Source organism: Stegodyphus dumicola, chromosome 11, assembly GCF_044657685.1.
Source record: "Stegodyphus dumicola isolate Sdum_Otavi_A_Nest chromosome 11, ASM4465768v1".
NCBI classification, from domain to species: domain Eukaryota; kingdom Metazoa; phylum Arthropoda; class Arachnida; order Araneae; family Eresidae; genus Stegodyphus; species Stegodyphus dumicola.
Genome location: NC_140778.1, coordinates 135,493,006 through 135,514,640, shown reverse-complemented (window position 1 = coordinate 135,514,640; position 21,635 = coordinate 135,493,006). Strand labels below are relative to the sequence as shown.

The 21,635-nt window shown below is 35.2% G+C and overlaps 1 protein-coding gene across 6 annotated transcripts in view; it reads left to right on the top strand.

The window, feature by feature from the left end:
* Window positions 1–21,635, top strand: part of LOC118202366 (uncharacterized) — an 82,807-nt gene that overhangs the window by 49,455 nt on the left and 11,717 nt on the right. For all 6 annotated transcript variants that reach the window (XM_085827226.1, XM_085827224.1, XM_085827227.1 and 3 more), the window contains 5 exons: window positions 2,980–3,087; window positions 3,193–3,300; window positions 3,393–3,500; window positions 3,608–3,715; window positions 7,570–7,677. In XM_085827226.1, coding sequence (XP_085683352.1) covers window positions 2,980–3,087; window positions 3,193–3,300; window positions 3,393–3,500; window positions 3,608–3,715; window positions 7,570–7,677 — 540 coding nt within the window. The remainder of the gene's footprint in view (window positions 1–2,979; window positions 3,088–3,192; window positions 3,301–3,392; window positions 3,501–3,607; window positions 3,716–7,569; window positions 7,678–21,635) is intronic.

Below are 21,635 nucleotides of genomic sequence, written 5' to 3'. Positions count from 1 at the left end.
AGCGGGTAACGTTTTTGTTCCTGAAAGTACTAGAAATGATCATCCTAAGGGATGCAATCGTGGAGGTTCAACACTATAGATAGCGGTCAGATATGGATAGAGCTAGATAACAGGAGAAAAATTTCCTTAGAATCCGAAGCTTCATCTGGAAGCTGGGAACAAACGTAAAGTTCTGTACAAGAAGGTAATTTTTGTCCCTGTATTTGGTTACATCGCTCTAAGAAGGCAGCAGGTGCCTTTTCCCTTGAGAAGTCCATACCGTTGAATCTGCATTCTTGCATCTGTCCATAGCTCTATCCATATCTGACCGCTATCTATAGGGTTGAACCTCCACGATTGCATCCCTTAGGATGATCATTTCTAGTACTTTCAGGAACAAAAACGTTACCCGCTTTCATAAATTCATCGTATTTCTTAAAGAGCAAGTCTTTGGCATATTGATGAGGGCTTTTCCTGCATTTAAATGTCTAAGCCTCCGTCTAAGGGTTAGTTTCCCACAGAGAGACAGGTATTCATTCAGAAGTTAAAATCGGTTTGCAAGGCTTATTTTATTATTTAGGCTTTAAAATAAAATTTTTTATATCAAAAGAAGTTTTTGCTAAAATTGTGGTTCATAAAAAAGTGCCAGTTTGGTTTGGTTTAGTTTGTTATGGAAAAGCAGGCTATGTGCCTAAGAAGAGAGATGCAATCGGAGAGAACTTTCTAATGGAAACTGGCTAGGATACATGTTACACATGGGGAGAAAACAAGAATACGCAACGTGTTTTCTCTCATGTGTAAGATGTATCCTAGCCAGTTTCCAAAGCTGGGTATTTACTATAAGCTGGGTATTACTAGTAAATTCATTTGCTTACAGTGTCTTAGCGAAGTATTTATCTTTTTCTTGAATACATGAATGAACAGATTAATTTACGAACAGAATAAAAAAAAAAAAAAAAAAAAAAAAAAAAAACCTTTTCTATTTGCGTGATTAAATTCTGAATTTCACAACTGGGGGTTCTGATGTATAAAAAATCTTTAATACCTTCTCTTTATGGAGCATGCCTGCAAGATAATAGTTTCAGGAATGTCATATTCATTTGCAAGACAAGTTTACATCTTACTAATTTGAAATAATTTTTAGATCTAAATATTAGTTTTCTTTGACAAAACCTGATATATTGATATTCGTAAAAAGGAGTTTTCAAGTGAAAATAATTTTTGAAAGAGGCAAAATTATTTTATCGACTCCTGTTAAAAAGTGCAACTGCCAGCTAACAGTTATTTACTACAAAAAACTGAAATTCCATTTGCCTGGTTTCATGGTTGATTATATGGCGCACACTGCTTGAGAGAAATGCGTAGAAAATTCAAGGTATTCCTAACTCTCAGAGAAATAATTTTTTTGAGAGAAAATTAATTTATGTTGACAGATACTCATTTTGTGATGATATATAAGTGGGAAGTATTTTTCTCTGAAGTATGATACACATCAAGAAAAATTCAGTTATTCAAAATCCCGGTTTATTCAAAGTCGAGATACAGACGTTTCGTTGTCCGTTGTTCCGAATACATAATTTTATTACATTTATACTTATACAGTTTTAGTATTTATATTATCATAGTTTCACCAATTGCATTTCTATGATTTTAGATTTTAATACATCGTATTTCTAGTAAGAGACCAAATACAAAAGTAGTATCAAACAATAATGGCTAATATTACAACAGGAAGTCACAAATTAAAAACAATTGAAGCAAAATGTTAGGAAACAAAACTGAAATAAAAGGAAATTAATGCAAAAATAAAACAATAATCATAAACCATTAAATAGTAATTGAAAATAAGGAATAATAGTCGATAGTTCCATGGTCTCTGTCAAAGAGCAACTGAAGGAATTACTATTGATCCACGTTTCTGAATTATATTTGGATGAATTGCAAAATCAAATAATCAAACATATTCTTTTTTAAATCTAAATTTAAAATAATTAAATTAGAATATTTTTATATAAAATGAAAGTGTAAAATTTTAAAAGACAGCCATCAAGTTATAACCTGCTCTGATGTGACTCAAGTGAAAATATGTACGTAATATAAAAAAGACAAACAATAAGACAAAATTTAGAAAAAAGAGGAAAATTTTTTTTTTTTTTTTTTTTTTTTTTTTTTTAAATTCTAAAAGTTAGTAACTTGGGATACCAAAGTTGTAAAATGTATAAGTTACTGAGACACCACAAAATTATAGAAAAGTCAAAATTGCCTAGGCTTTTGTACATGTAAAAATCGAAAAAATATTTAAGAGCAACAATTAAAAGGCAACTGAAATCTTAATTAAATTAAATATTTAGTAAGATTTATGAAAGAAAATACATAATCAGTGAAACCTAAAAAGGGGGAAAAGTACGGAGTCACGTACCAGCAAAACAGAAACGTTGCTGAAAAACCAAAGTAAAATTTAAAATTTAAAATTAAATTTTTGATCTGAGCATCTTCTGTTTCTGCTCTTCACATGCTTTTAGTACACGAATACGTAATTTTATCAGATACGCAATAATAAGTTCTTCGTTCTTTTTTATAACGTTTTTGAATCACATGTAAACACGATTTTACTGTGTGTTATAGTTATACCTGACTTCTATTTTCATCACACGCGATTCTAATAGCGTGACTAAGATATTTTTTTACATGACTTTACAATAATTAACGAAATTTAGTCACTTTCTTACTAAAATTATGATAAACTTTCTTTAATTATTATAAACAGAGGATAAATACACATCGTTTAAATTTAATTAATAATTATTTAAAATATTTGATATTTGAGACATCAGTACCATAAATTATCAGACTCAAAACCATAGATTATTCAGTTAATTGTTTAATTAACTGCATAATATATGCTTTTGAGTTATAAAGTCTCACCAAATACCTGTATTAAATGTTAGAACTATATTTAATTGAAATCAAGTAAATATGACCTCTTTAACTGTATTTCAGATCCTTGTACGCCAAATCCCTGCATGAATGGCGGCAACTGTAAAATTACTGGAGAAAATTCAATCTGTGACTGCAGGAGACCATTTTCTGGAGAGCACTGCCAGTTGGGTAAAAATCAGATAATACAAATTCACTCATTTATTCAATGCATTCTTTCCCCCGACGTTAATATTCGTTATAATCCATTTATAAAAATTGAAATTGTTTTTTTAGATCCTTGTATGGCAAATCCTTGCATGAATCGCGGTAAATGTAAAGTTGTTGGAGAAAATTTTACATGTGACTGCAAAAAGCCGTATTTTGGAAAATATTGCGAACAAAGTATGAAGAAAATTTTGCAAATTTATTTGCGTTTAAGACGATATCTTTTTTTTTTTTTTCTATTCAATATGAACTTTTAAACTATTTTTCAGACCCATGTACTCGAAATCCTTGCATGAATGGCGGCAATTGCGAAGTTGTTGGAGAAAATGTAAAGTGTGATTGTATAAAACCGTATTCTGGAGAGTTTTGTCAAAGTGGTAAGATGAAAAACCATAGAATTTCTTCCATCTAATGCAGCGTTTATTCCCCCTATGTAACACTTCATCATAATGTAAGCTATATGCAATATTAAATTGGTTTACAGATCCTTGCAAACCAAATCTCTGCACGAACGGCGGGAGCTGCGAGATTAGTGGAGAAGCTGCAATATGCATCTGTAGGAAGCCATTTTTTGGAGAATTCTGTGAAATAGGTAAGAAAGAGTAGAAGACGATTTTCTTCTGTTAATTTAGTATATTACGTTTGCTACGTTATACATATGGTTGTGATTTTATTACGGAAGAAAAATACAAAATTAGCGGCGGGGTTGTGGGGAAAATAGTGTAATTTCCCCATATTCTGTCGACTGAGAATTTATACTAACAATTTGGCAAAAATCTTCACAGCCACGAATTTATATTATTAACATTTTAAAATAAAAGGGGATAAAAATAGTTTTACCCCCATTAATTTTTAATTTTTATTGAAATGATATCTGTAGCCGGCGCACAGCTAAATGAACACTTTTAAAGCTGAAATTTATATTTCACCAATCCCATTAACCCTCTGAGCGACACAGGATTTTACATCCGTCATGGAGACCGCTATTTAAATAGCATTTATTAATTCAGTTTGTATAATTACTTATTTTAGTCTCTATTTTCATAAACTTACATTCATTAACATATTTACATTATTAAGGAAAGTAAGAAAGCAAAATATCTTAAATTATAAGCCAATATATGATCAGCAGCAAAACTTCTGATGACAGGAAAAAGCCGGACATAACTCTCAGAGGGTTAAAAAACATGAATCTGAAAAATAACTTTATTCCAATGGAAAGGCATTTAAAGATTTGGCCCCGCTTGGTTTTAAAATAATGACTTCTGCACAGTTATTCTGATAGACTATAGGATAATCGATATAGGATAATCAAATTACTCAGCGTATTTACACTCATGTCTATAAATTAAGGGTAATTCGGAGTCACGCAGAAATCGAACTCTAAAATAAATATATCACCTGTAAAATCACTACACACATCTTCAAGAATCATATGCAAATCTCAGGAAGCAACCATATGACACCGATGGTACGTCACAATGACGAGAGTGTAAGAGAGAGATATATAAGGAATACAGGCAAAGAAGTAAAATTGTTCGCAGGCGCTTTATAAGTATTTCAGTGCAATAACGGAATAGTTATGACACAAAGGACGCATTTGGATGATGAGAATTATCGGATGTCTGGAATGTGGGCGTACCCAACTGGAAGTATCAGACGAACTTGGAATTGCCCAGAGTGTCATCTCCAGGCTTTGACAACGATTCCAAGATGATGGTAATGTGAGTAGACGTTACAGCACAGGTCGCCCCAGAGCTACAACGCCGAATGAGGACCGGTATTTGGCAGTTACTGCCAAAAGAAACAGGCGAAGCACAGCCTCAGACCTCTCTCGTCAGCTCTCTTCAGCCACTGGTACGACAATTTCAAGGCAGACCGTGTACAGACGCTTAGGGCAAATTGGTCTATATGCTCATAGATCTGTCAGATGCGTTCCACTTACTGCAACTCACTGTCGCCTGCGGTTAGCCTGGAGTAGAGAGCATGCGTTGTGGACACCGCAACAGTGGGATTGTGATGTTTTACGACGAGTCCGGGTTTAGCTTGCAGTCTGATTCTCGCCGGACTTTCATATGGAGAGCTCCAGATACCCGTTACACCAAGAAAACATCATTGAACGACACCGTTACGGTGGTGCAGAAGTGCTCGTTTGGGGTGGAATTATTTTGGGTTCCAGAACTGACCTGCATGTTCAAATTGGAACCATGACAAGTCAAATCTAATGGGACGTCATTCTGGAACAACATGAACGTTTGTTTCGGGGCGCCATGGGCGCACAATTTGTGTTTATGGATGACAACGCCCGTCCTCATCGTGCAAACATCGTAAGCGAATGCCTTCAATCGAAGGATATCACCCGTATGGACTGGCCAGCTTTCTTACCGAACTTGAATCCAGTAGAGCACGTGTGGGATATGCTTGGCCGACGAGTTGCAACCCGTCAACCTCCTCCTGCATGTCTACCGGAACTTCGGAGAGCATTGCTTTTTGAGTGGTGTAATATCCTCCAAGATCAGATCGATAATTTGATACTCAGCATGCCTAGGCGTTGTACGGACTGTATTGCATCGTCTGGGAGACATACAATGTATTAACAATCATACCAACCATGTAATATTGGTTTTTGGTAAATAGGTTTTTTTTTAGTCCAAAGGGATTTGAATCCCGAAGGACTATTACTTTCGTTTTGGCATTTTGCGTCGGACTCATAAATGTCGGTTCACTTTTCAAACTGTTGCCACAAAATGTTAGAGTCCTGCATTATATTTGAAGAAATTAAATAATGAAAAATCTGCATAAATGTATGTATATTTCTCGTATTGTGATAAAACAACGGTACATAGAGTCATCGAATTTTGAATAACGTAATCCTCCAACGAATATGAGCATGTGAAAGACCAAATTTGAAATTTGTTTTATGAACGATTTCCTATTTTTTAAAACTTTGACGAATTTTTGATTAACAAACTCAAGGATTTCAAAGCGAGCAATGGCAACGTTGTGCAGAAAAAACATTTTTATCTCCAGCGCGTGAGTCTCTGTATCGGAAATTCTAAAGATATGCTCGTTTTAAAACTATTTTGCGATATTGCTGTTGCACTGGATCTTATGGTTTAAGTGCGAGGAACATGATATTTAATAAAGAAAGGTAACACACAAGATGTTAAAAAAAGCCCCTTTGGACGTAATTTAAAATCTGAAACATTTCAGATTTTTTTTTTTTTTTTAAATTTGCTCCAGGAAGAAATAATTGCTAATTTCTTAAATAATATCAAACATATAGCATCTTTTTTTCTCTTTACCTTTTGTTTAATAAATAAGCTTTACAAATAAGTCAAATTTGTTTTGCTTCTAACTCTTCCTTTGCCTGATTTTGCATTATCCTTAATTTATGGACATGAATGTATTTGACGAACTATGAAAGATGTAAAGCAAACATACCCATTTATATTACACAACAAATTATACAGGAACTCAAATATTTTTTAACATATGCGTTAAATTTCCGCATATGTGAAGGGCAATTCAATACAAGCTTATTTGTTAATATCGTGAAAATTCAAGTCGATGTTCAAACTCTTACGATATGTTCCCCCATCATTTCGGGCATTATTATTTTAATGGTTTCGGTTATACACGAATGATGAAGCAACGTGCATACCACACGTGATGCAGCCCAACCACCATGGACCTCCATGCCAACCACGCGCTGACGTCTTCTTGAAGCCCGGCCCCTTTATTCGCAGCTGAGAATCTATCGGCTTGCCGAAACTATCGGAAGGAATTATTTCGTCTCTTCTGAAAGCAGAGTGCTTTCTTTTTTTCTCCGATTTTCTTCTCACATGAAGAATTTCCTTCAGATTTTTTCCAAAAGTCAGGCCTCTCAAAGGACTCCCTCAGTTAACTGTAAAGAGCAGGTAAAGTCATCTCTGCTGAATACCAGTATACCACTCAAAGTATCAAAGTACATTCATCATATTGGTATATACGCAAATTTGCTTTTTTGTTCACCTTCTGCAATTCAGGAAAAGACTGTTCAATGTTATAACTCTTATCGGTATTGGTAAATGATAGAAGCAAATTGTTATAAGACTTCCAAAAACGTGATATCTCTGGAAGTTGAGCAAAACTGGACAGAAGATTCAAGTTTTAAAATCCTGATTTTGATTTTTAAACTGAATTTCTTTTTAATATATTTTTCGTGTTAATTTAAATGAAAGATTACATTAAAATTATTTAAATATAAAAGAAGATAATTTTACAGTTATGGTAAAAAACCAAAATGCTATTGAAATTCACAGTGAAACGCGATATTTGCGAAATTTCAGAAACATTCTTTAAATTCGCTTAACTAATAGCTATAATTCTCACCTCAGTAAAATTACTATTCTAATGAAAAGTCCTTATGATAGATAAAATATGAGTTTCTGAACTGCTTTTCAGATCTTTGCACACCCAATCCTTGCATGAATGACGGCAGCTGTAGAGTACTCGGGGAAGAAGCAGTATGTGATTGTAAGACACCATCGTCTGGACTGCGTTGTGAAAAAGGTAATAAATAAATCTTTAACCTTCGCTTATTTACTTCAGATATTATTCCATTTTTTAATAAATGCGACCTTTTGAACTGCAGCAGAAATATTTACGGATAGAAGTCTAGCAACCAATGGGGCCACAAAATACTTAACCTATAGCTATTAGCTATTAGCTGACAGGTCATTTAGCCGACAGGACATTTGCCGACAGGGCATTTAGCCGACAAGACATTTCGCCGACTCGAACAGTTAGCCGATAGAACATTTTGAGGACAGGAACAGTTAGCCGACTAGGCATTTAGCCGTCACAGACAGTAAAGAGGTTGTCACACATGGCATTCTGAGAAAAGTCCCACGGGACTTTTCTCAGAAACAAGATTTCTGGTAGCACTGGTTTAAACGGGAGGATTCCTAAAAAAAAGAGCCCCGCCTGAAGTGAAATCCCGCCTAGTTATGGAAACAATGTTGCGGCTATGCGAGATTTTTTCAAACCTCACCGAAAATGTCTCGGTAGGACTTCAGTCCCGGGTAGAGACAGCCCCCCCAATCAGACGAAAGTTCTGCTTCTGAAGCATCACGTGATCCCAATCTGAGCGATAATCGATTAGTATTTGGCATTCAAGTCTTTGTAGTAAGTGAAAATGGTAACCTAGCTACGTGGGTTTCCTGGAATTGTGCGGGTTTTGAGAATTGTCCCTTTCGACGAAGTCCCGCGTAGCCGAAACATAATGTGATTGGGACATTAGACGACAGGACATTTAACTGAGACGAACATTTAGCCAACAAGATATTTAACCGACAGCTGGTTTGCAGGAAACATATTTAGACGGCAGCACGTTTGGCAGACAATGCCTGCATTTAGACAAGAGCATGCCCTAGAATTTTAGTAAATTTTGTCCTTATGTCTCCAACAAATATTTAATATTTTCCTCAATCACAAATTTGCTCTAATTCTACATTAATTCACTTTCTAAGTCTTTTTTTCCCCTCATATAAAAAATTCTATTTTAAAGATCACATCTCTGTATTTCATTCTTGTGTGATTTAACATATCGGACTGCAAAAGCTTTGAGTTTCTCACCAGGGAACGTGAATCGTATTTTCGAAAAAGAGAAATAAAGAAATTTTCCAGAGTTCTTCACCAAAAGACACTTACTTGCATCTTCGCTTTGCATTGGGATTAATTATATACAAAACTTCTTCATTTAGTAAGATGGAGTTCTCTGAATACTTAGAATTAACGATACTATTTCTTCTTTATTTAATAACATTAGTTTCTAATATCTTTTTTCCCGTCGCTTTCAAAATTCTATCTGTTACCTTTTTCACATTTCGTTACTATTTCGCTCGATAAATAACGCAGCATTCCGTTCCACATAAACTCGTCGCGCTTCTCCCATTACTGAAATTGATTTTTACCTGAGTGCCTCCTTTTTTCAGAACTTACGTTTTACATAACCGATAACCAGGGCTTCCATGTGAAAACAGCATTAATAGGCTATACTTCAATAAATACGATTGTACGAAATGGGATTGAAAGTTCCAAATTTAAATAATAAAATAAATTATTCTTGAATTATACATTTTAGGGAAATGTTTGCGGTGGAAGGTTTCTTTAGCAAATGTATTTTATTTTGTTATCAAAAATAATAAAAAAAGAGAATTTTTAAGATTCTAGTTACCGATAGTACACCATTCAGATTCATTGTGACCTGAGAAGAGGCAGTTCAAGCCACTATTCTTAAGATTAAAATAAGCTTCACCATTAAAGTCGCGGTATCGGACATGCCTTTTCAAACATTTTTACCTGAACACATTTCATCACATTGAGACAGCCGAATAATTGCATATTTTTTATTGCGGGGAAAAAAATTGTGTGTGTATATAAATATATATATATTATATATATACATGTATATATTATACAGCTTGAAGCAAAAACGAATTTTACGTAGCGAAAGGAGCAAAATATATATTCTCCGTTCGCCTCGAGAGAAGACATTGAACTCTAGGATTGACTCGCTTAATTTCTAAACGTAGGCATTTTATGCACTAAAACCTAATGATCGAATCATTCCGCTTTTCTATGCTAAATAAAGCAAATTTTCGTGACCTTTCTGGTGATAAAAATCTTGTAATTAAACGAGCAAATTCTGTAAAACCTTTTTTTGTTGACCACGCCTCTTGCTAAAATACTTATTTAAGTTGATGGTTATAGAAATGAACTGTTTCATAACGCTAATTAAGAAGTAAAATATTTTCAAAAGTTTTGTGTTATTCAAAACTAACATCATTTTTGCAAAAACAAAATTTTCACTCTTAGCATTTCATAAAAAGTGCTGCCATCCAACTGCAGCTCTACTTAATTATATTTTCTACCCCGCCCACTAAGCAATTTCGATCGGGTTCGGCGGTCGCATTTTGAGTATTATTTACCGAAATTTAATGGTGTATATTTTTGTAAAATGTAAAAGTACACAATTCTTCTTTGTCTAGTTATTTGTATATAATATTATGTAATATGTATTCTCGTGTTGACCCTGGAAACGGCATCTGGTCGGAGAAGTATGGATACCTTTTTGTTAAAACAATTTCGTAAATTAATGTACTCATGCTTTCGCTTTAAATGGCATTGGAGGCTAAACTGACATAGCTGTTACATATCCTTTTGCATAAATGCTTACTGAAAAATTTTTAATTAATAAAGAAATATCATCAGTACTTTTAATTAATAAAGAAATATCATCAGTTTGTTGCTAGTGGAGAGAATCCTTTTTGGAATATTGCAGCATTTTGTAATTAATATCTTAATTTGGCCGATTGAAATGCAGAAGTGGGGTTATGGGTTATGGGTTATTCAATTATGCCAAAGCACACGAGGGCTATCTGCCTAAAGGGAGGGATGCCTTCGTGGAGGACTTTCTAAGGGAAACTGGCTCGTATACACGTAACACACGGGGAAAACCACGAAAACGCCCATGCAGCCAGCTTGTTCGCGGGATTCGAACCTCGGACCGACCTACCAGTGTTCAGCGTCTTTACCGCTCGGCCGCTGGTGGGCCGAAATGCAGAAGTGAAAGGGTTATTTAGCAAAATAAATATAGTCAAATGAAAAACTCCGAAATAAAATGCAATGCCTACGCTTGAAGGACTGCTGTCTGTAAAATATGGCCTAAAAATGGGTAACAATTGTTGATAAAATTTTCCCATTTTGAAAGTATTTTTCCCATGATTGATATCATTGGCACTTACCATAACAGTTAAGAGCAAATTGTAGCTGAAATTGAACAAATCAACGTAATTGTAGAATTTCCCGGCAAAATGAAAAATTATTAACCGGATAAAAATTAAATGTCCTCAACATAATTAAATAAAAATAAAAATAGATAAATAAGTTAGAACTTATGTCCCTGAAATATTTACTTCGTTCAGTAGCTAATGATTCATTGGTTCTCTAATGGTTATATATAAATAAGTGATGAAGGATTGATTATACTTTTATTTTTGCCATTTTTCTTTCTTAATTTTCAGCATTACACACAAATTTATCAAACTTAACAAAAGACATTAGATTAAAATCAAGCTTGAACTACCAGATTTAAATCTCTTTGTTGCAAATGCTAAACTTTTTTTTTATTTTGAGAACATATATTTTACTGTTCACGTCCATAAATATTTATAAATTTTTAAAACATATTGAGGACAGTTTTAAAAAATTTAATATAACCGATTACATTGAAAAATACACCTCAGGACTTGCTAAACATAATACACTATATTACTTTAATAAACAGTTATCTTATATTATTAGCATCACGGATTTCGGTAAATTCTCAAAATGCGTGCCCACACTCCGATCCCAGTTGCTTAGTGGGTGGGATTTGAATATGGAAGGAAGTTTATTTGGAGTTGGAAGTCACTACCTTTTTCGAAATACGGGGGGAAAAGAGAGAAAATTTAGTGTTTGCAAAAATTAATTCAATTCTGAATAAAAAGAAGGACTTCTTAATATTTTTGTCCTATGTTAACATTATGCAATACTATACAACTGTTCATTTCACTAAACTTTAACCTAAGTAACGTTTTTACCGAGAGGCGTGGTCAATAAAAATGATGTGATAGAACTGAGTATTCCAAGATTTTTAATCCCGCAAAAATAGAGGAATCGAGCATCGCTCTACTACAGAAGTTACGAACAACTGAACAACATAGAACTAAGTGTGCTCGTAGGCGGGACCTACGACGTTAACTCTAGGATATATGCATACAGGGTGTTTCATAGATCATGGGCTAACTTGGAGGGGTGGTGGAGCGGATTTTTTTATAGGAATGTAGGGTCTAAAGTGATAGGTTAAGGCAGGAACGCAAAAAAAACGACATGAGAGGAAAATGTGTTTATGTACAAAATCAACACAAAGTGCTTCTTTGTAGCAATACGTATTCACAATAAATGTTAAAAATTGGGACCGCCAGCAGTAATACATGCTTGGTAACGTCTCAGAAGGGATTGAGGAACATTTTAAAAAATGACAGGCATTTCGTGCACACTTGCAGCCGCAATGGGTATTCGTGCAATGGGGTTCTCCAGCGAGTCAACGGGAGTCTCGTAAATTATGCTTTTCAGATGGCCCCATAAAATACAATCCAAGCTGGATAAATCTGGCGAACGGGGTGGCCATCGAACGGGTCCACCACTGCCAATCCATTGGCCCGGAAATGTCCCTTTCAAGTAATTGCGGACCCACACGTGGTTATGGGCTGGTGCATCATCATGCTGGAACCACATGCGATCACGAACGACAGCCGAAACATCCTGCAGCAATTCCGGTAGCACCTCTTGCAGAAAAATAGGATAACATAAGCCTTTTGTACGTGCAGGTAAGAGATATGGGCCTATGATGTAGTCGTTAACAATATCCGCCCACACATTCACGAAGAAGTGGGTTTGGAATGCATGTGGACGTGTGTCGTGTGGATTATGAGTTGCCCACACGTGCATGTTGTGGCTATTGAAGATGCCGGCCTGTGAGAAAGTTGCCTCGTCCGTGAATAGCACATTCCGATGGGAAATCTACCTGCGCCGCACACTGCTGCAAGAACCAATGACAGAAATGAACTCGAAAAGGGTAATCTGTCTCTTGCAAAGCTTGGACTCTGCAAATGGTATGAGTTGAGATGTTGAGACCTTGCCAACCAAAATGTGCATCTGAGTGTTTGCCATCAAAGTCTGAGCTCAAATTAACATTCGAACGACAATTTTTCGGTTTTATTCGTTTTGTGCACTCTGTGAGATTTTCACTAAATTGATTGTGCAGCTTTTAGTCTCGTTCATTCGCTCTTCAAACACTGTTATAAGATCAGGTTGGAATTCTAATCTTCTTCTTTTCTGCCTCTCAGAGCGGAATACGACTCTATGTTCTGTGGTAATTATTGCTCATTTGGATGAGTACTATCACACCTCTTAATTTGTAAAAACAATTTAGAATCCCTGTATAGTATCTAACTGTGATAAATTCCACAAGAATTAAAAAGCACATCGAAGAATCGAAAAACGAATTTTACAGATAGGTGAAAAAATGCTTTAAATATTGGGAAAATCAGCGGGAACTTTGTAATTGATAGCAAGTTTAAATAATTATTTGGTATATGTCCGCTAAACGTCGTTTCCGGCTAAATGTCCTGTCAATTAAAATGACTTGTCACATATGTCCTACGGTTAAATGTTCTGTCGGCTAGCTGTCCTTGTAGTCTCCCCCCGAGGTTGACTCAGGAGAATTCCTGGGAAGTACTGGCTAGGATCTGTATTTAGGCACTCTCAGCCACGGGAAGGGGACACATAATTTAACTTCACAGGACTAGAGCCCTTTGGTAAGAATAATTTTCAGTCTTAGATAGCTTTTGAAGAATAAATTCTTAGTGAATAATTTCTTTGTAATTGAAACGTAGGGTTACTGAGAGAATTTTGGTAGTTACGTGCTTGTTGCGAGTGAATGAAATGCATACCACATGTTGATGAGTTACATTAGATATATATTTTTTTACACAAAAAGGAGTCCTTGGCCTGCTCTACCAGGCACTAATTCCATAAGCTTAGCCCAATGGTGGCTAACCTTTCTGAAGCCGTGTGCCGAAAACCTTTCTTTGAGGGTGCCGTGTACCCAAAACCTCTTTGATTATATCGCCATCGGAGAGCGGTTTACCATATTTTGCTAGGCATAGTGAAATTTGAAAGCTGGCCGTTGTCAGATGATTCGCTTTAGACAGATAATCGCAAAAGCCAACTTTTTGATAATTATAATTCCTCAAGTTCCCATTAATAAACACCTTCCTCTCAGCTTTATCAAATTGGGCAGCAATCTTATGGTTGGGTTAAAGTGCCGTCTGACACTAGATGTGCGACACAAAACACTTTCCCCGCGCAGAATGCATAATGCTTTCCTATTCTGTTCATTAACTCCAAATGATTCTGTCCAGGTTACTTGAAATGATTGTCCACTATCAATGTTTAATTTTGTCTTTTTTGCTGGAGTCATTTGTGAGGGTTCAAGACCTGAAGCACAGAAAATCTATTTAAGAATGAAAGTATTAAAACTCACCGGCAGTTTGCAATAAATTTAAATTTGTTTATCAAACATTAGCTGCTTCAACTTTGGCGTATTTTTGCCATGTAACAAGTAATACGTTTGACCCAAACAATTGAAACGTCATAAATTGGGTTAATAAACATGTATATAATTTCTATGGCGATATATGAAAATCTTATATCTAAGATTAGGCCCTAAGCCAGTGGCATTATGCAATAAGTTAGTGAAACGTTCAAGAACAGGCTAAAACACTTATTTAAATTACATAGTATCATTTTATTGTGATTATTGATTAAGGAAGCAATATTTTAGTCGCGTGCCATAGGTTCGCCATCACTGGCTTAGCTAGTATCAAAATCACAAGTTATCCAATTAAATAAGTAAAATAATGAGAGTATTAAAAATAAACACAATGTCTATATCCTATCCTGCTTTGCTCCAAGTCCAATTTCGTTTTGCCAAACTATGTAGATATATACATTTACCACTTCGCGTTGTGATGAATTGACCGAGGTCTTTTTACTACGCTATCCACCGTAGGGTCATAATTTGTTAGTTCTCTTAATGTATAACTGGGGAATTTTCTAACTTTTCAAAAACGTTATGCGCCTCCATTAGAATCTCCTCGGGCATGGATTTGATCTTTAAATCTGCGTGTATTATCGTGTTTCGGATAAACCATGACGCATTTGTTATAGCTCTCAAAATTTTATTTTGTAGTATTTCAATTTTCCTTCTTTCTGTTTGGTTTGCAATGGACCACGCCGGGGCGGCATAAAGCATTAACTGGTCTCATTAAGGTTAGATATAAGGTGCGTTTACTTTAATGCTTAGTTTTGATTTTATTCCGATTACATTATAGAGGGCCATGAAAACCCCGTTTGCTTTATTTACTTGGTAGTTTACATGTTCTTTGAAGGTGAGCCGATCGTCTAATATGACACCTAAATACTTCGAAGAAGAGACTGGGGTTATCTCATTTAAAAACTTTGTACCCCAATTTGTACTCATATTCCTTCTATATCGACAAATTGTACAATTTTACATTTTGAAGTATTTATTTTTATCTTCCATAGTTGACACCAGGCGGCGACAATGTTCCCATGCAGTTGCAAGTTATTTAGATCAGCGGTCGCCAACCGGTGGTTCACGGACCACTACGTTTTGATGGTCCAGAGAAAAATTTGGACATTATTTATATTTTTAAGAAGATTCAGTTTAAAAACTGACGAGTAACAAAACCTATTATGGAATATGGGTTATACTTTTTTTTTTTTTTTAATTTTAGCTACTACTTTTAGCGGAAATTCCTTCTAAATTTAGTGACTTTTAGCTACTGTTCCAGGAGTATCCTACAGAGTTTAAAAATCTCATACTTTCCCCACCCTGTTTCGCTATCAGGAGGTGACTATAACGCAAAACATCCTAGCTGAAACCCTGGCCGTGGAAATCGCAACGGCAATGTCCTCTTTGACATTATCAATCAAAAATCATTTCTCACTTTTAGCACCCGACGACCCCACACATTTCGCATTAAACAGATCCACCATTATTGACTTCTTCACATCTCATTATTTCCCATTTAACTATGATATTTCGTCTCTCTCTGCACTTTCATCCTACCATTACTGGTTCTCTTAAAAATCTATTCGTCCATTCATCCACCCTCCCTGTTTCATACAGCTGGGGTCACGAATATCACATCCAGCACAATACCCGGCAACCCAGTCATAAATGCATGCAAAGATATTGACAATGAAATAATTAAATTTACCAATCAAATACATTCAGCCATTAATGATGCGACAAATAATTTTCAGATTAACAAACGCTTCCTCCCTCTCCCGCGAGAAATTAGGGAAAAAATTATTAGCAAAAATCGAATTCGCAAGCGCTGGCAAGTCACGAGAGACCCAGCAATAAAACGTGAACTTAACAATATGCATAACCAGATCAAACGTGCCATACAAAATTTTAAAAATAAAAAATGGACAAGTTTTCTAAACACACTAGCAACTGAGGATAACTCTCTTTACATTTCTCGCAAACTCAGAAAACCATATAAGCCTACTTCCCCACTACATGGTCCCTCCGGCATATCATACTCTGACACAGATAAAGCAAACACATTAGCAGATGTCATCAAGATATATTCACGCCGAATCCCTCACCCTATGATAACAAACACATCAGACATGTGAGCACACCAGGCCCACTTAATTTTACGTTCTTGGCTACCCCGCTACTCATTGCTCAGTTCATTAGTACTCTAAAAAAGCCTCAGGGCATGATTGTATCCCAAACAAAGCCCTTAAACATCTACCAATAAATGCACTAACTTGTCTTAACAAAATACTAAACTCAATAATTAAATTCTCCTACTTCCTCTCCGTCTGGAAAAACGCAACAATAATAGTTTTACCTAAACCTCATCAAAATAGTACCTTCCCACAAAACTATAGACCGATAAGCTTACTTAGTATTCTCTCAAAAATCACAGAAAAGGTCATGCTCTACTTCATACATAAAAACATCCCCTCATACACGTATAATCCTCCCGTTCAATTCGGCTTTCGATACATGCGTAGCATAACACACCAACTGTTAAGAGTAGTAAATTACATCACAGATGGTTTTAATGCAAAAATTCCAACAGGTGGTATATTTCTAGATATTTCCAAAGCGTTCGATAGAGTGTGGCACAACGCCCTCCTCTATAAAATTATAAAACTCAACTTTTCCGACCACCTTATCCGGTTACTGGCTTCCTACTTAGATAATAGAACATTTCACATTGAAATACGAAATAGTTTCTCCCCCATCCACCCCATTATCGCTGGTGTTCCCAAGGTTCCGTCCTCGGCCCCCTCCTCTATAACATATACACACACAACATTCCAACTGATACAAATATTTCAGTTGCAATCTTTACAGACGACAATTTTAACCAGGGCAATCTTTACAATTTTAACCAGGGCAATACACACCCTCCACATCAGATTGCAACTCCAAAATTATCTGATCACACTTGAGTGCTCGTTCACACTTTAGCGGATAGCCATTAATATTCAAAATTCGAATGCTATCCGGATATCTTCCTCAAGGGAAACTCGAACTACAGGCCTCCTCCCCCCACTTTTTTTGAAGATGATATCGAGTGGGTCGCCGAGGTTAAATACCTCGGCGTCACACTCTATTCCAAACTTACATTCAGGAAACACTTTGCAAATACTGCAGAAAAATTCAAAATCACAGCAGCCATTATGCGACTCCTCCTAGGAAGGAGCAGAAATCTATCAATCTATCAAACTTATCCTTTATAGAATGATTCTACGACCTGCCTTACTTTATGCTTGCCAAAGCTGGGGACAGCCCACCAAGACAAATCTAAAAAGGCTACAAAGCCTCCAATGCGAATTCCCAATACTCTCAATTAATCAATGCGCCCTGGTACATTCCGAATCACACTATACACACAGATCTTAAGGCCAGCACTATACAAGGATACATACACACACTAGCCACAAAATTTTTCCACGCAGTACAATTCCATCACAACACAGAAATTGCTAGCCTCAGATACTCACCTATTCCACATGAAAAGCACAAATACCGAGCATATATCTTAGCCCCATAACATTAAGTCTTTTACAGATACCTTTTTAACTTTTACATTTTCAGTTTTTTCACTGGCACCTGTACACACATGACTACGTACCCCCTCTCTGAAAATCGCAGATCGATTGAGGACCCGGACATCTTTTCATCACCAAACTCGAGCAGAATAATGATTACTCACTTCACAGAAAAGAACTTCAATGGAAACATAGTAAAAGAGCGCTTCGCGCTCTGAAACTATGAAAAGCATAAGATTTCGTCGTGCAGGTGTATCTAGCGACCTTTGAAAGTGAGAGTTGGCATCCATAGATATGCTGCTGTTATCAATAATAGTGCGAACTGGAATTCTCTTTCCTTTTGAATTAGAAACGTATGCTATTGTAGTCGTTAATGACACAGTTTTTCTCCATGGCAATAGGCAACTTGATGGATTTTTATGAGAACCATCCGCATTCTAATTTATAATTGCATCATTAGAAGTTTCCGTTTTTGTTTTGTCTACTTGTTGATCGATGGTGCCATTGCTAAGTAAGCGATGATTATTATGTTTACAATAATTAAAAACTGGCAGCATAACACTTTCATTTTATGGATTTTGCTTTACGTTTGCCGATTTGTTCTTGCTTTTCGTGAAGTTCCTTTTCATTGATGTGGAAATGTGAAGCTTTATATACAAGAAGGTAAGATTTTTGTACTTTTCATACAATTTTATAATGTGATCGAAATATGTGTATCAGTGAGAGGTTAATAATGTTTTAATTCTTACTCATAATCAGGGGCGTAGCCGGAATTTCCATAAAGGTACGCTGCTGAACACCAAATGTTTCGAAAATTATATTAACAAATGAAAATTAGAATTAAATGTATTGGGAAATAGAATATCGTTTTTGCGTATTAATATGTTGTTTTAAGGCCTGATTTAAGGTTTTTTTTTAAATTCATGTTAGTGTACCTCCAAATATTAAAATCATATATGTAGTGGTCTGTGAAGTTCTAAGGGTTCACAACCGCTGATCTAGAGCTAGTTGCGGGTTTCTGGATCGTGAAAGAATTACTGTATCGTCTGCATAATTTAATGTTTTTGCATTTAGTGGATTTGAAAGGTCATTTATAAAAATATTAAATAATTTTGGTGCGATAACTGATCCTTGAGGGACGCTACTTTCTATTATCTTCTTCAGAGACATTGTCTCCAACTCGCACTTGAAGTGTCCTCCTTTTTAAGGTATGACAATTAATTTTACAAAACTGAATGGAAACATGAAGTTATTCAATTTATAATTAAACCGTCGTATCCAGGTCTAAGAAGCACGCGGCCACTCCTGTTTTGAGAAAAAATGCTTTCGATGTATATTCTACTAAGTTTAGCACTTGATGTGTTGTACTATGATGCTTCCTGAATCAGAACTGGGCCGGGCCGATCAAGTCCAGACGTTCTAAGTGATTTGTGATTCTTCGGTTTAGCGCTGTTTCAAAGACTTTCCCTATAGCCGGTAAAATACTAATAGGGGGGTAGTTGTCTGCTTAACATGGATTTTTTTTCCTGGCTTTAAGATTGTTATAATAATTGAATGGAAGATTCCACCTCCCGGAAATGGGTGGGAAAACCATACATCACATGTCAGAAATCAACTGTGGAAGCTTAAAAACTGCGCTTCTAATTGGAAAATTCGAAATCAGAAAATCTTCAGCATTTCTGTTAAAATATATGTTTAATTGCGAATAAATTCTCAAGCAATTAAGCTAGGCTAAAAAATACATTTATGCTAGAAGGCACAAATTTTCGGTACAAAAGTCTATAAATTTCAATTAGTTAAATTTATAATTTCTATTTTTAAATTGAGATAATACTCCAGAAATACTTGAAACACTAGTCTCTTTAACACAGAATCAAACCCAAGATACCTATTTTGAGTTTTCAAAAACTTGACTACATTCAGTTTAAATAGTTGACTAACTATTTAAACTGAATATATTATAAACTATTAACTTTGCTTATTGAAATAAATACTAGCAAACACACAAGCTGATTAAATCCTTAATTAATATTTCTAATAAGGTGTATAGCTGAAATTTAGAATACTGTTCCAGTAATCATTTCTAAAAATTACTTTTCTTCAACACCTTAGTCGACATTACCACCAGAGTCAGAAAATATGGATTCGGAAAATTTACCAGAAAGAGGGGTAAGCATTAAACAAAAACTAATTAAATTTATGCACCAAACTAGTGTAACAAACAGTAAAAATAAAACCAGATAACTAATTTTAAGTTTTTAGACCAAAATAAAATTAAAAGGTAAAAATCAAACTTTATTTTAAAGGATAAAAAGATTAACACTACGAACTTAAATTTAAAGTTAACAATTACAGCTTGCAAAAAATTAACTGTCAACACCTACTTTAAACTGAACAAATAAAATCAAATTAATAAAATTCAATTATAAGAAAAAACTGAGTTAAGAAGCAGTAAATAACTGATAAATTGAAATTAAGGAACAATATTACATAACACAATGTATGTATGCATGCGATTGTCACACATTAAAATATGTGCACATGCAATGTCCAAAGAGAGTTCATGCAAATCCCGACAGCGTGAGTATACATTGTGAGTATTTTAAGTTTGGTTAGTTAACATATTTCTGTCGCACGAAAATACTCATGTACGGAAATTACTTCGAAATTGCAGTGCTGAGCACTCTTCCTCAGATATGTAATAAATATCAATAACATTTATATTCTAAGTAGATGTTGCTAAGCATGAATATTAATAAAATAAATTCTTTTACACTTATTGTAAATTACAAGTTATGTTATATTCTTCCAGCTATTAAAACTTAAAAAAGATTTCTCATATTGCTGATGTATTTCAACTTAAACCTTCAAACCCAAAGCAATTCATTGCCCGAAAGATGTTTTATCTTATTCCGGGCTTTAATAATTTGTAAACTCATATTTATAAACTAACAGGGACACAAATTCTGTGATATAAATGTTCCTGTTTATTCATAAATCTGTTCATTCAAAATAAACAGAAAAGTCTTAAATAGCAGATGAAGGCTTATTCACGAGAATAGCCTTCATCTGCTATTTAAGACATTTCTGTTTATTTTATTATGGGAAAGCACACTAGGATTATCTGCCTAAGGGTAGGGATGCCTTCGTGGAAGACTTTCTAAGAAGCTATCACGGAAAAACTTTAGATGGAATTATATTCGGTGATCTAAAGCCACTAAATACAATGAAAGCTTATCACAGATTAACCCATCATGTAGTGAAATGATGTCGAAGAACGTGCAGTGGTCGTTGGCTAAGTCTTTTTCATTGCTAAAAATGAAGTGCCGGTCTTTTCTGGCTTTTACCAGCTGCTTTTTGAGGCATATGTATTATCCTAAAATGCCCTTGTAAAATAGATTCCGAAACATGAAAGAGAATGAGTAATTAAATGCAATTACTTTTTAAATTTCAAAGCTGTTTTTAAAACTGAGCTGTATCTGCTGTCATTAGAATCAGTACATATAAACTAGAGTCAATATGTGTTATACTGTCGACCGTGAAAGTTGGTTACCATAGAAATATGCGAATTCGTGTTTCCGTCAAAGTTGCACCAACCGTTCCTTCGGAATTCTAAAGGAACTGACACCTCTCTGTTTTACGGAATCAATATTCGATCCGCTTCGTTTTTGGTCTTCGTAAAAATGCTTTCTCCGATTTCTGCTATTTTATTAGGCCCTCCTAGTTTAAGCTCTGTTTAGAAAGATATGAATACA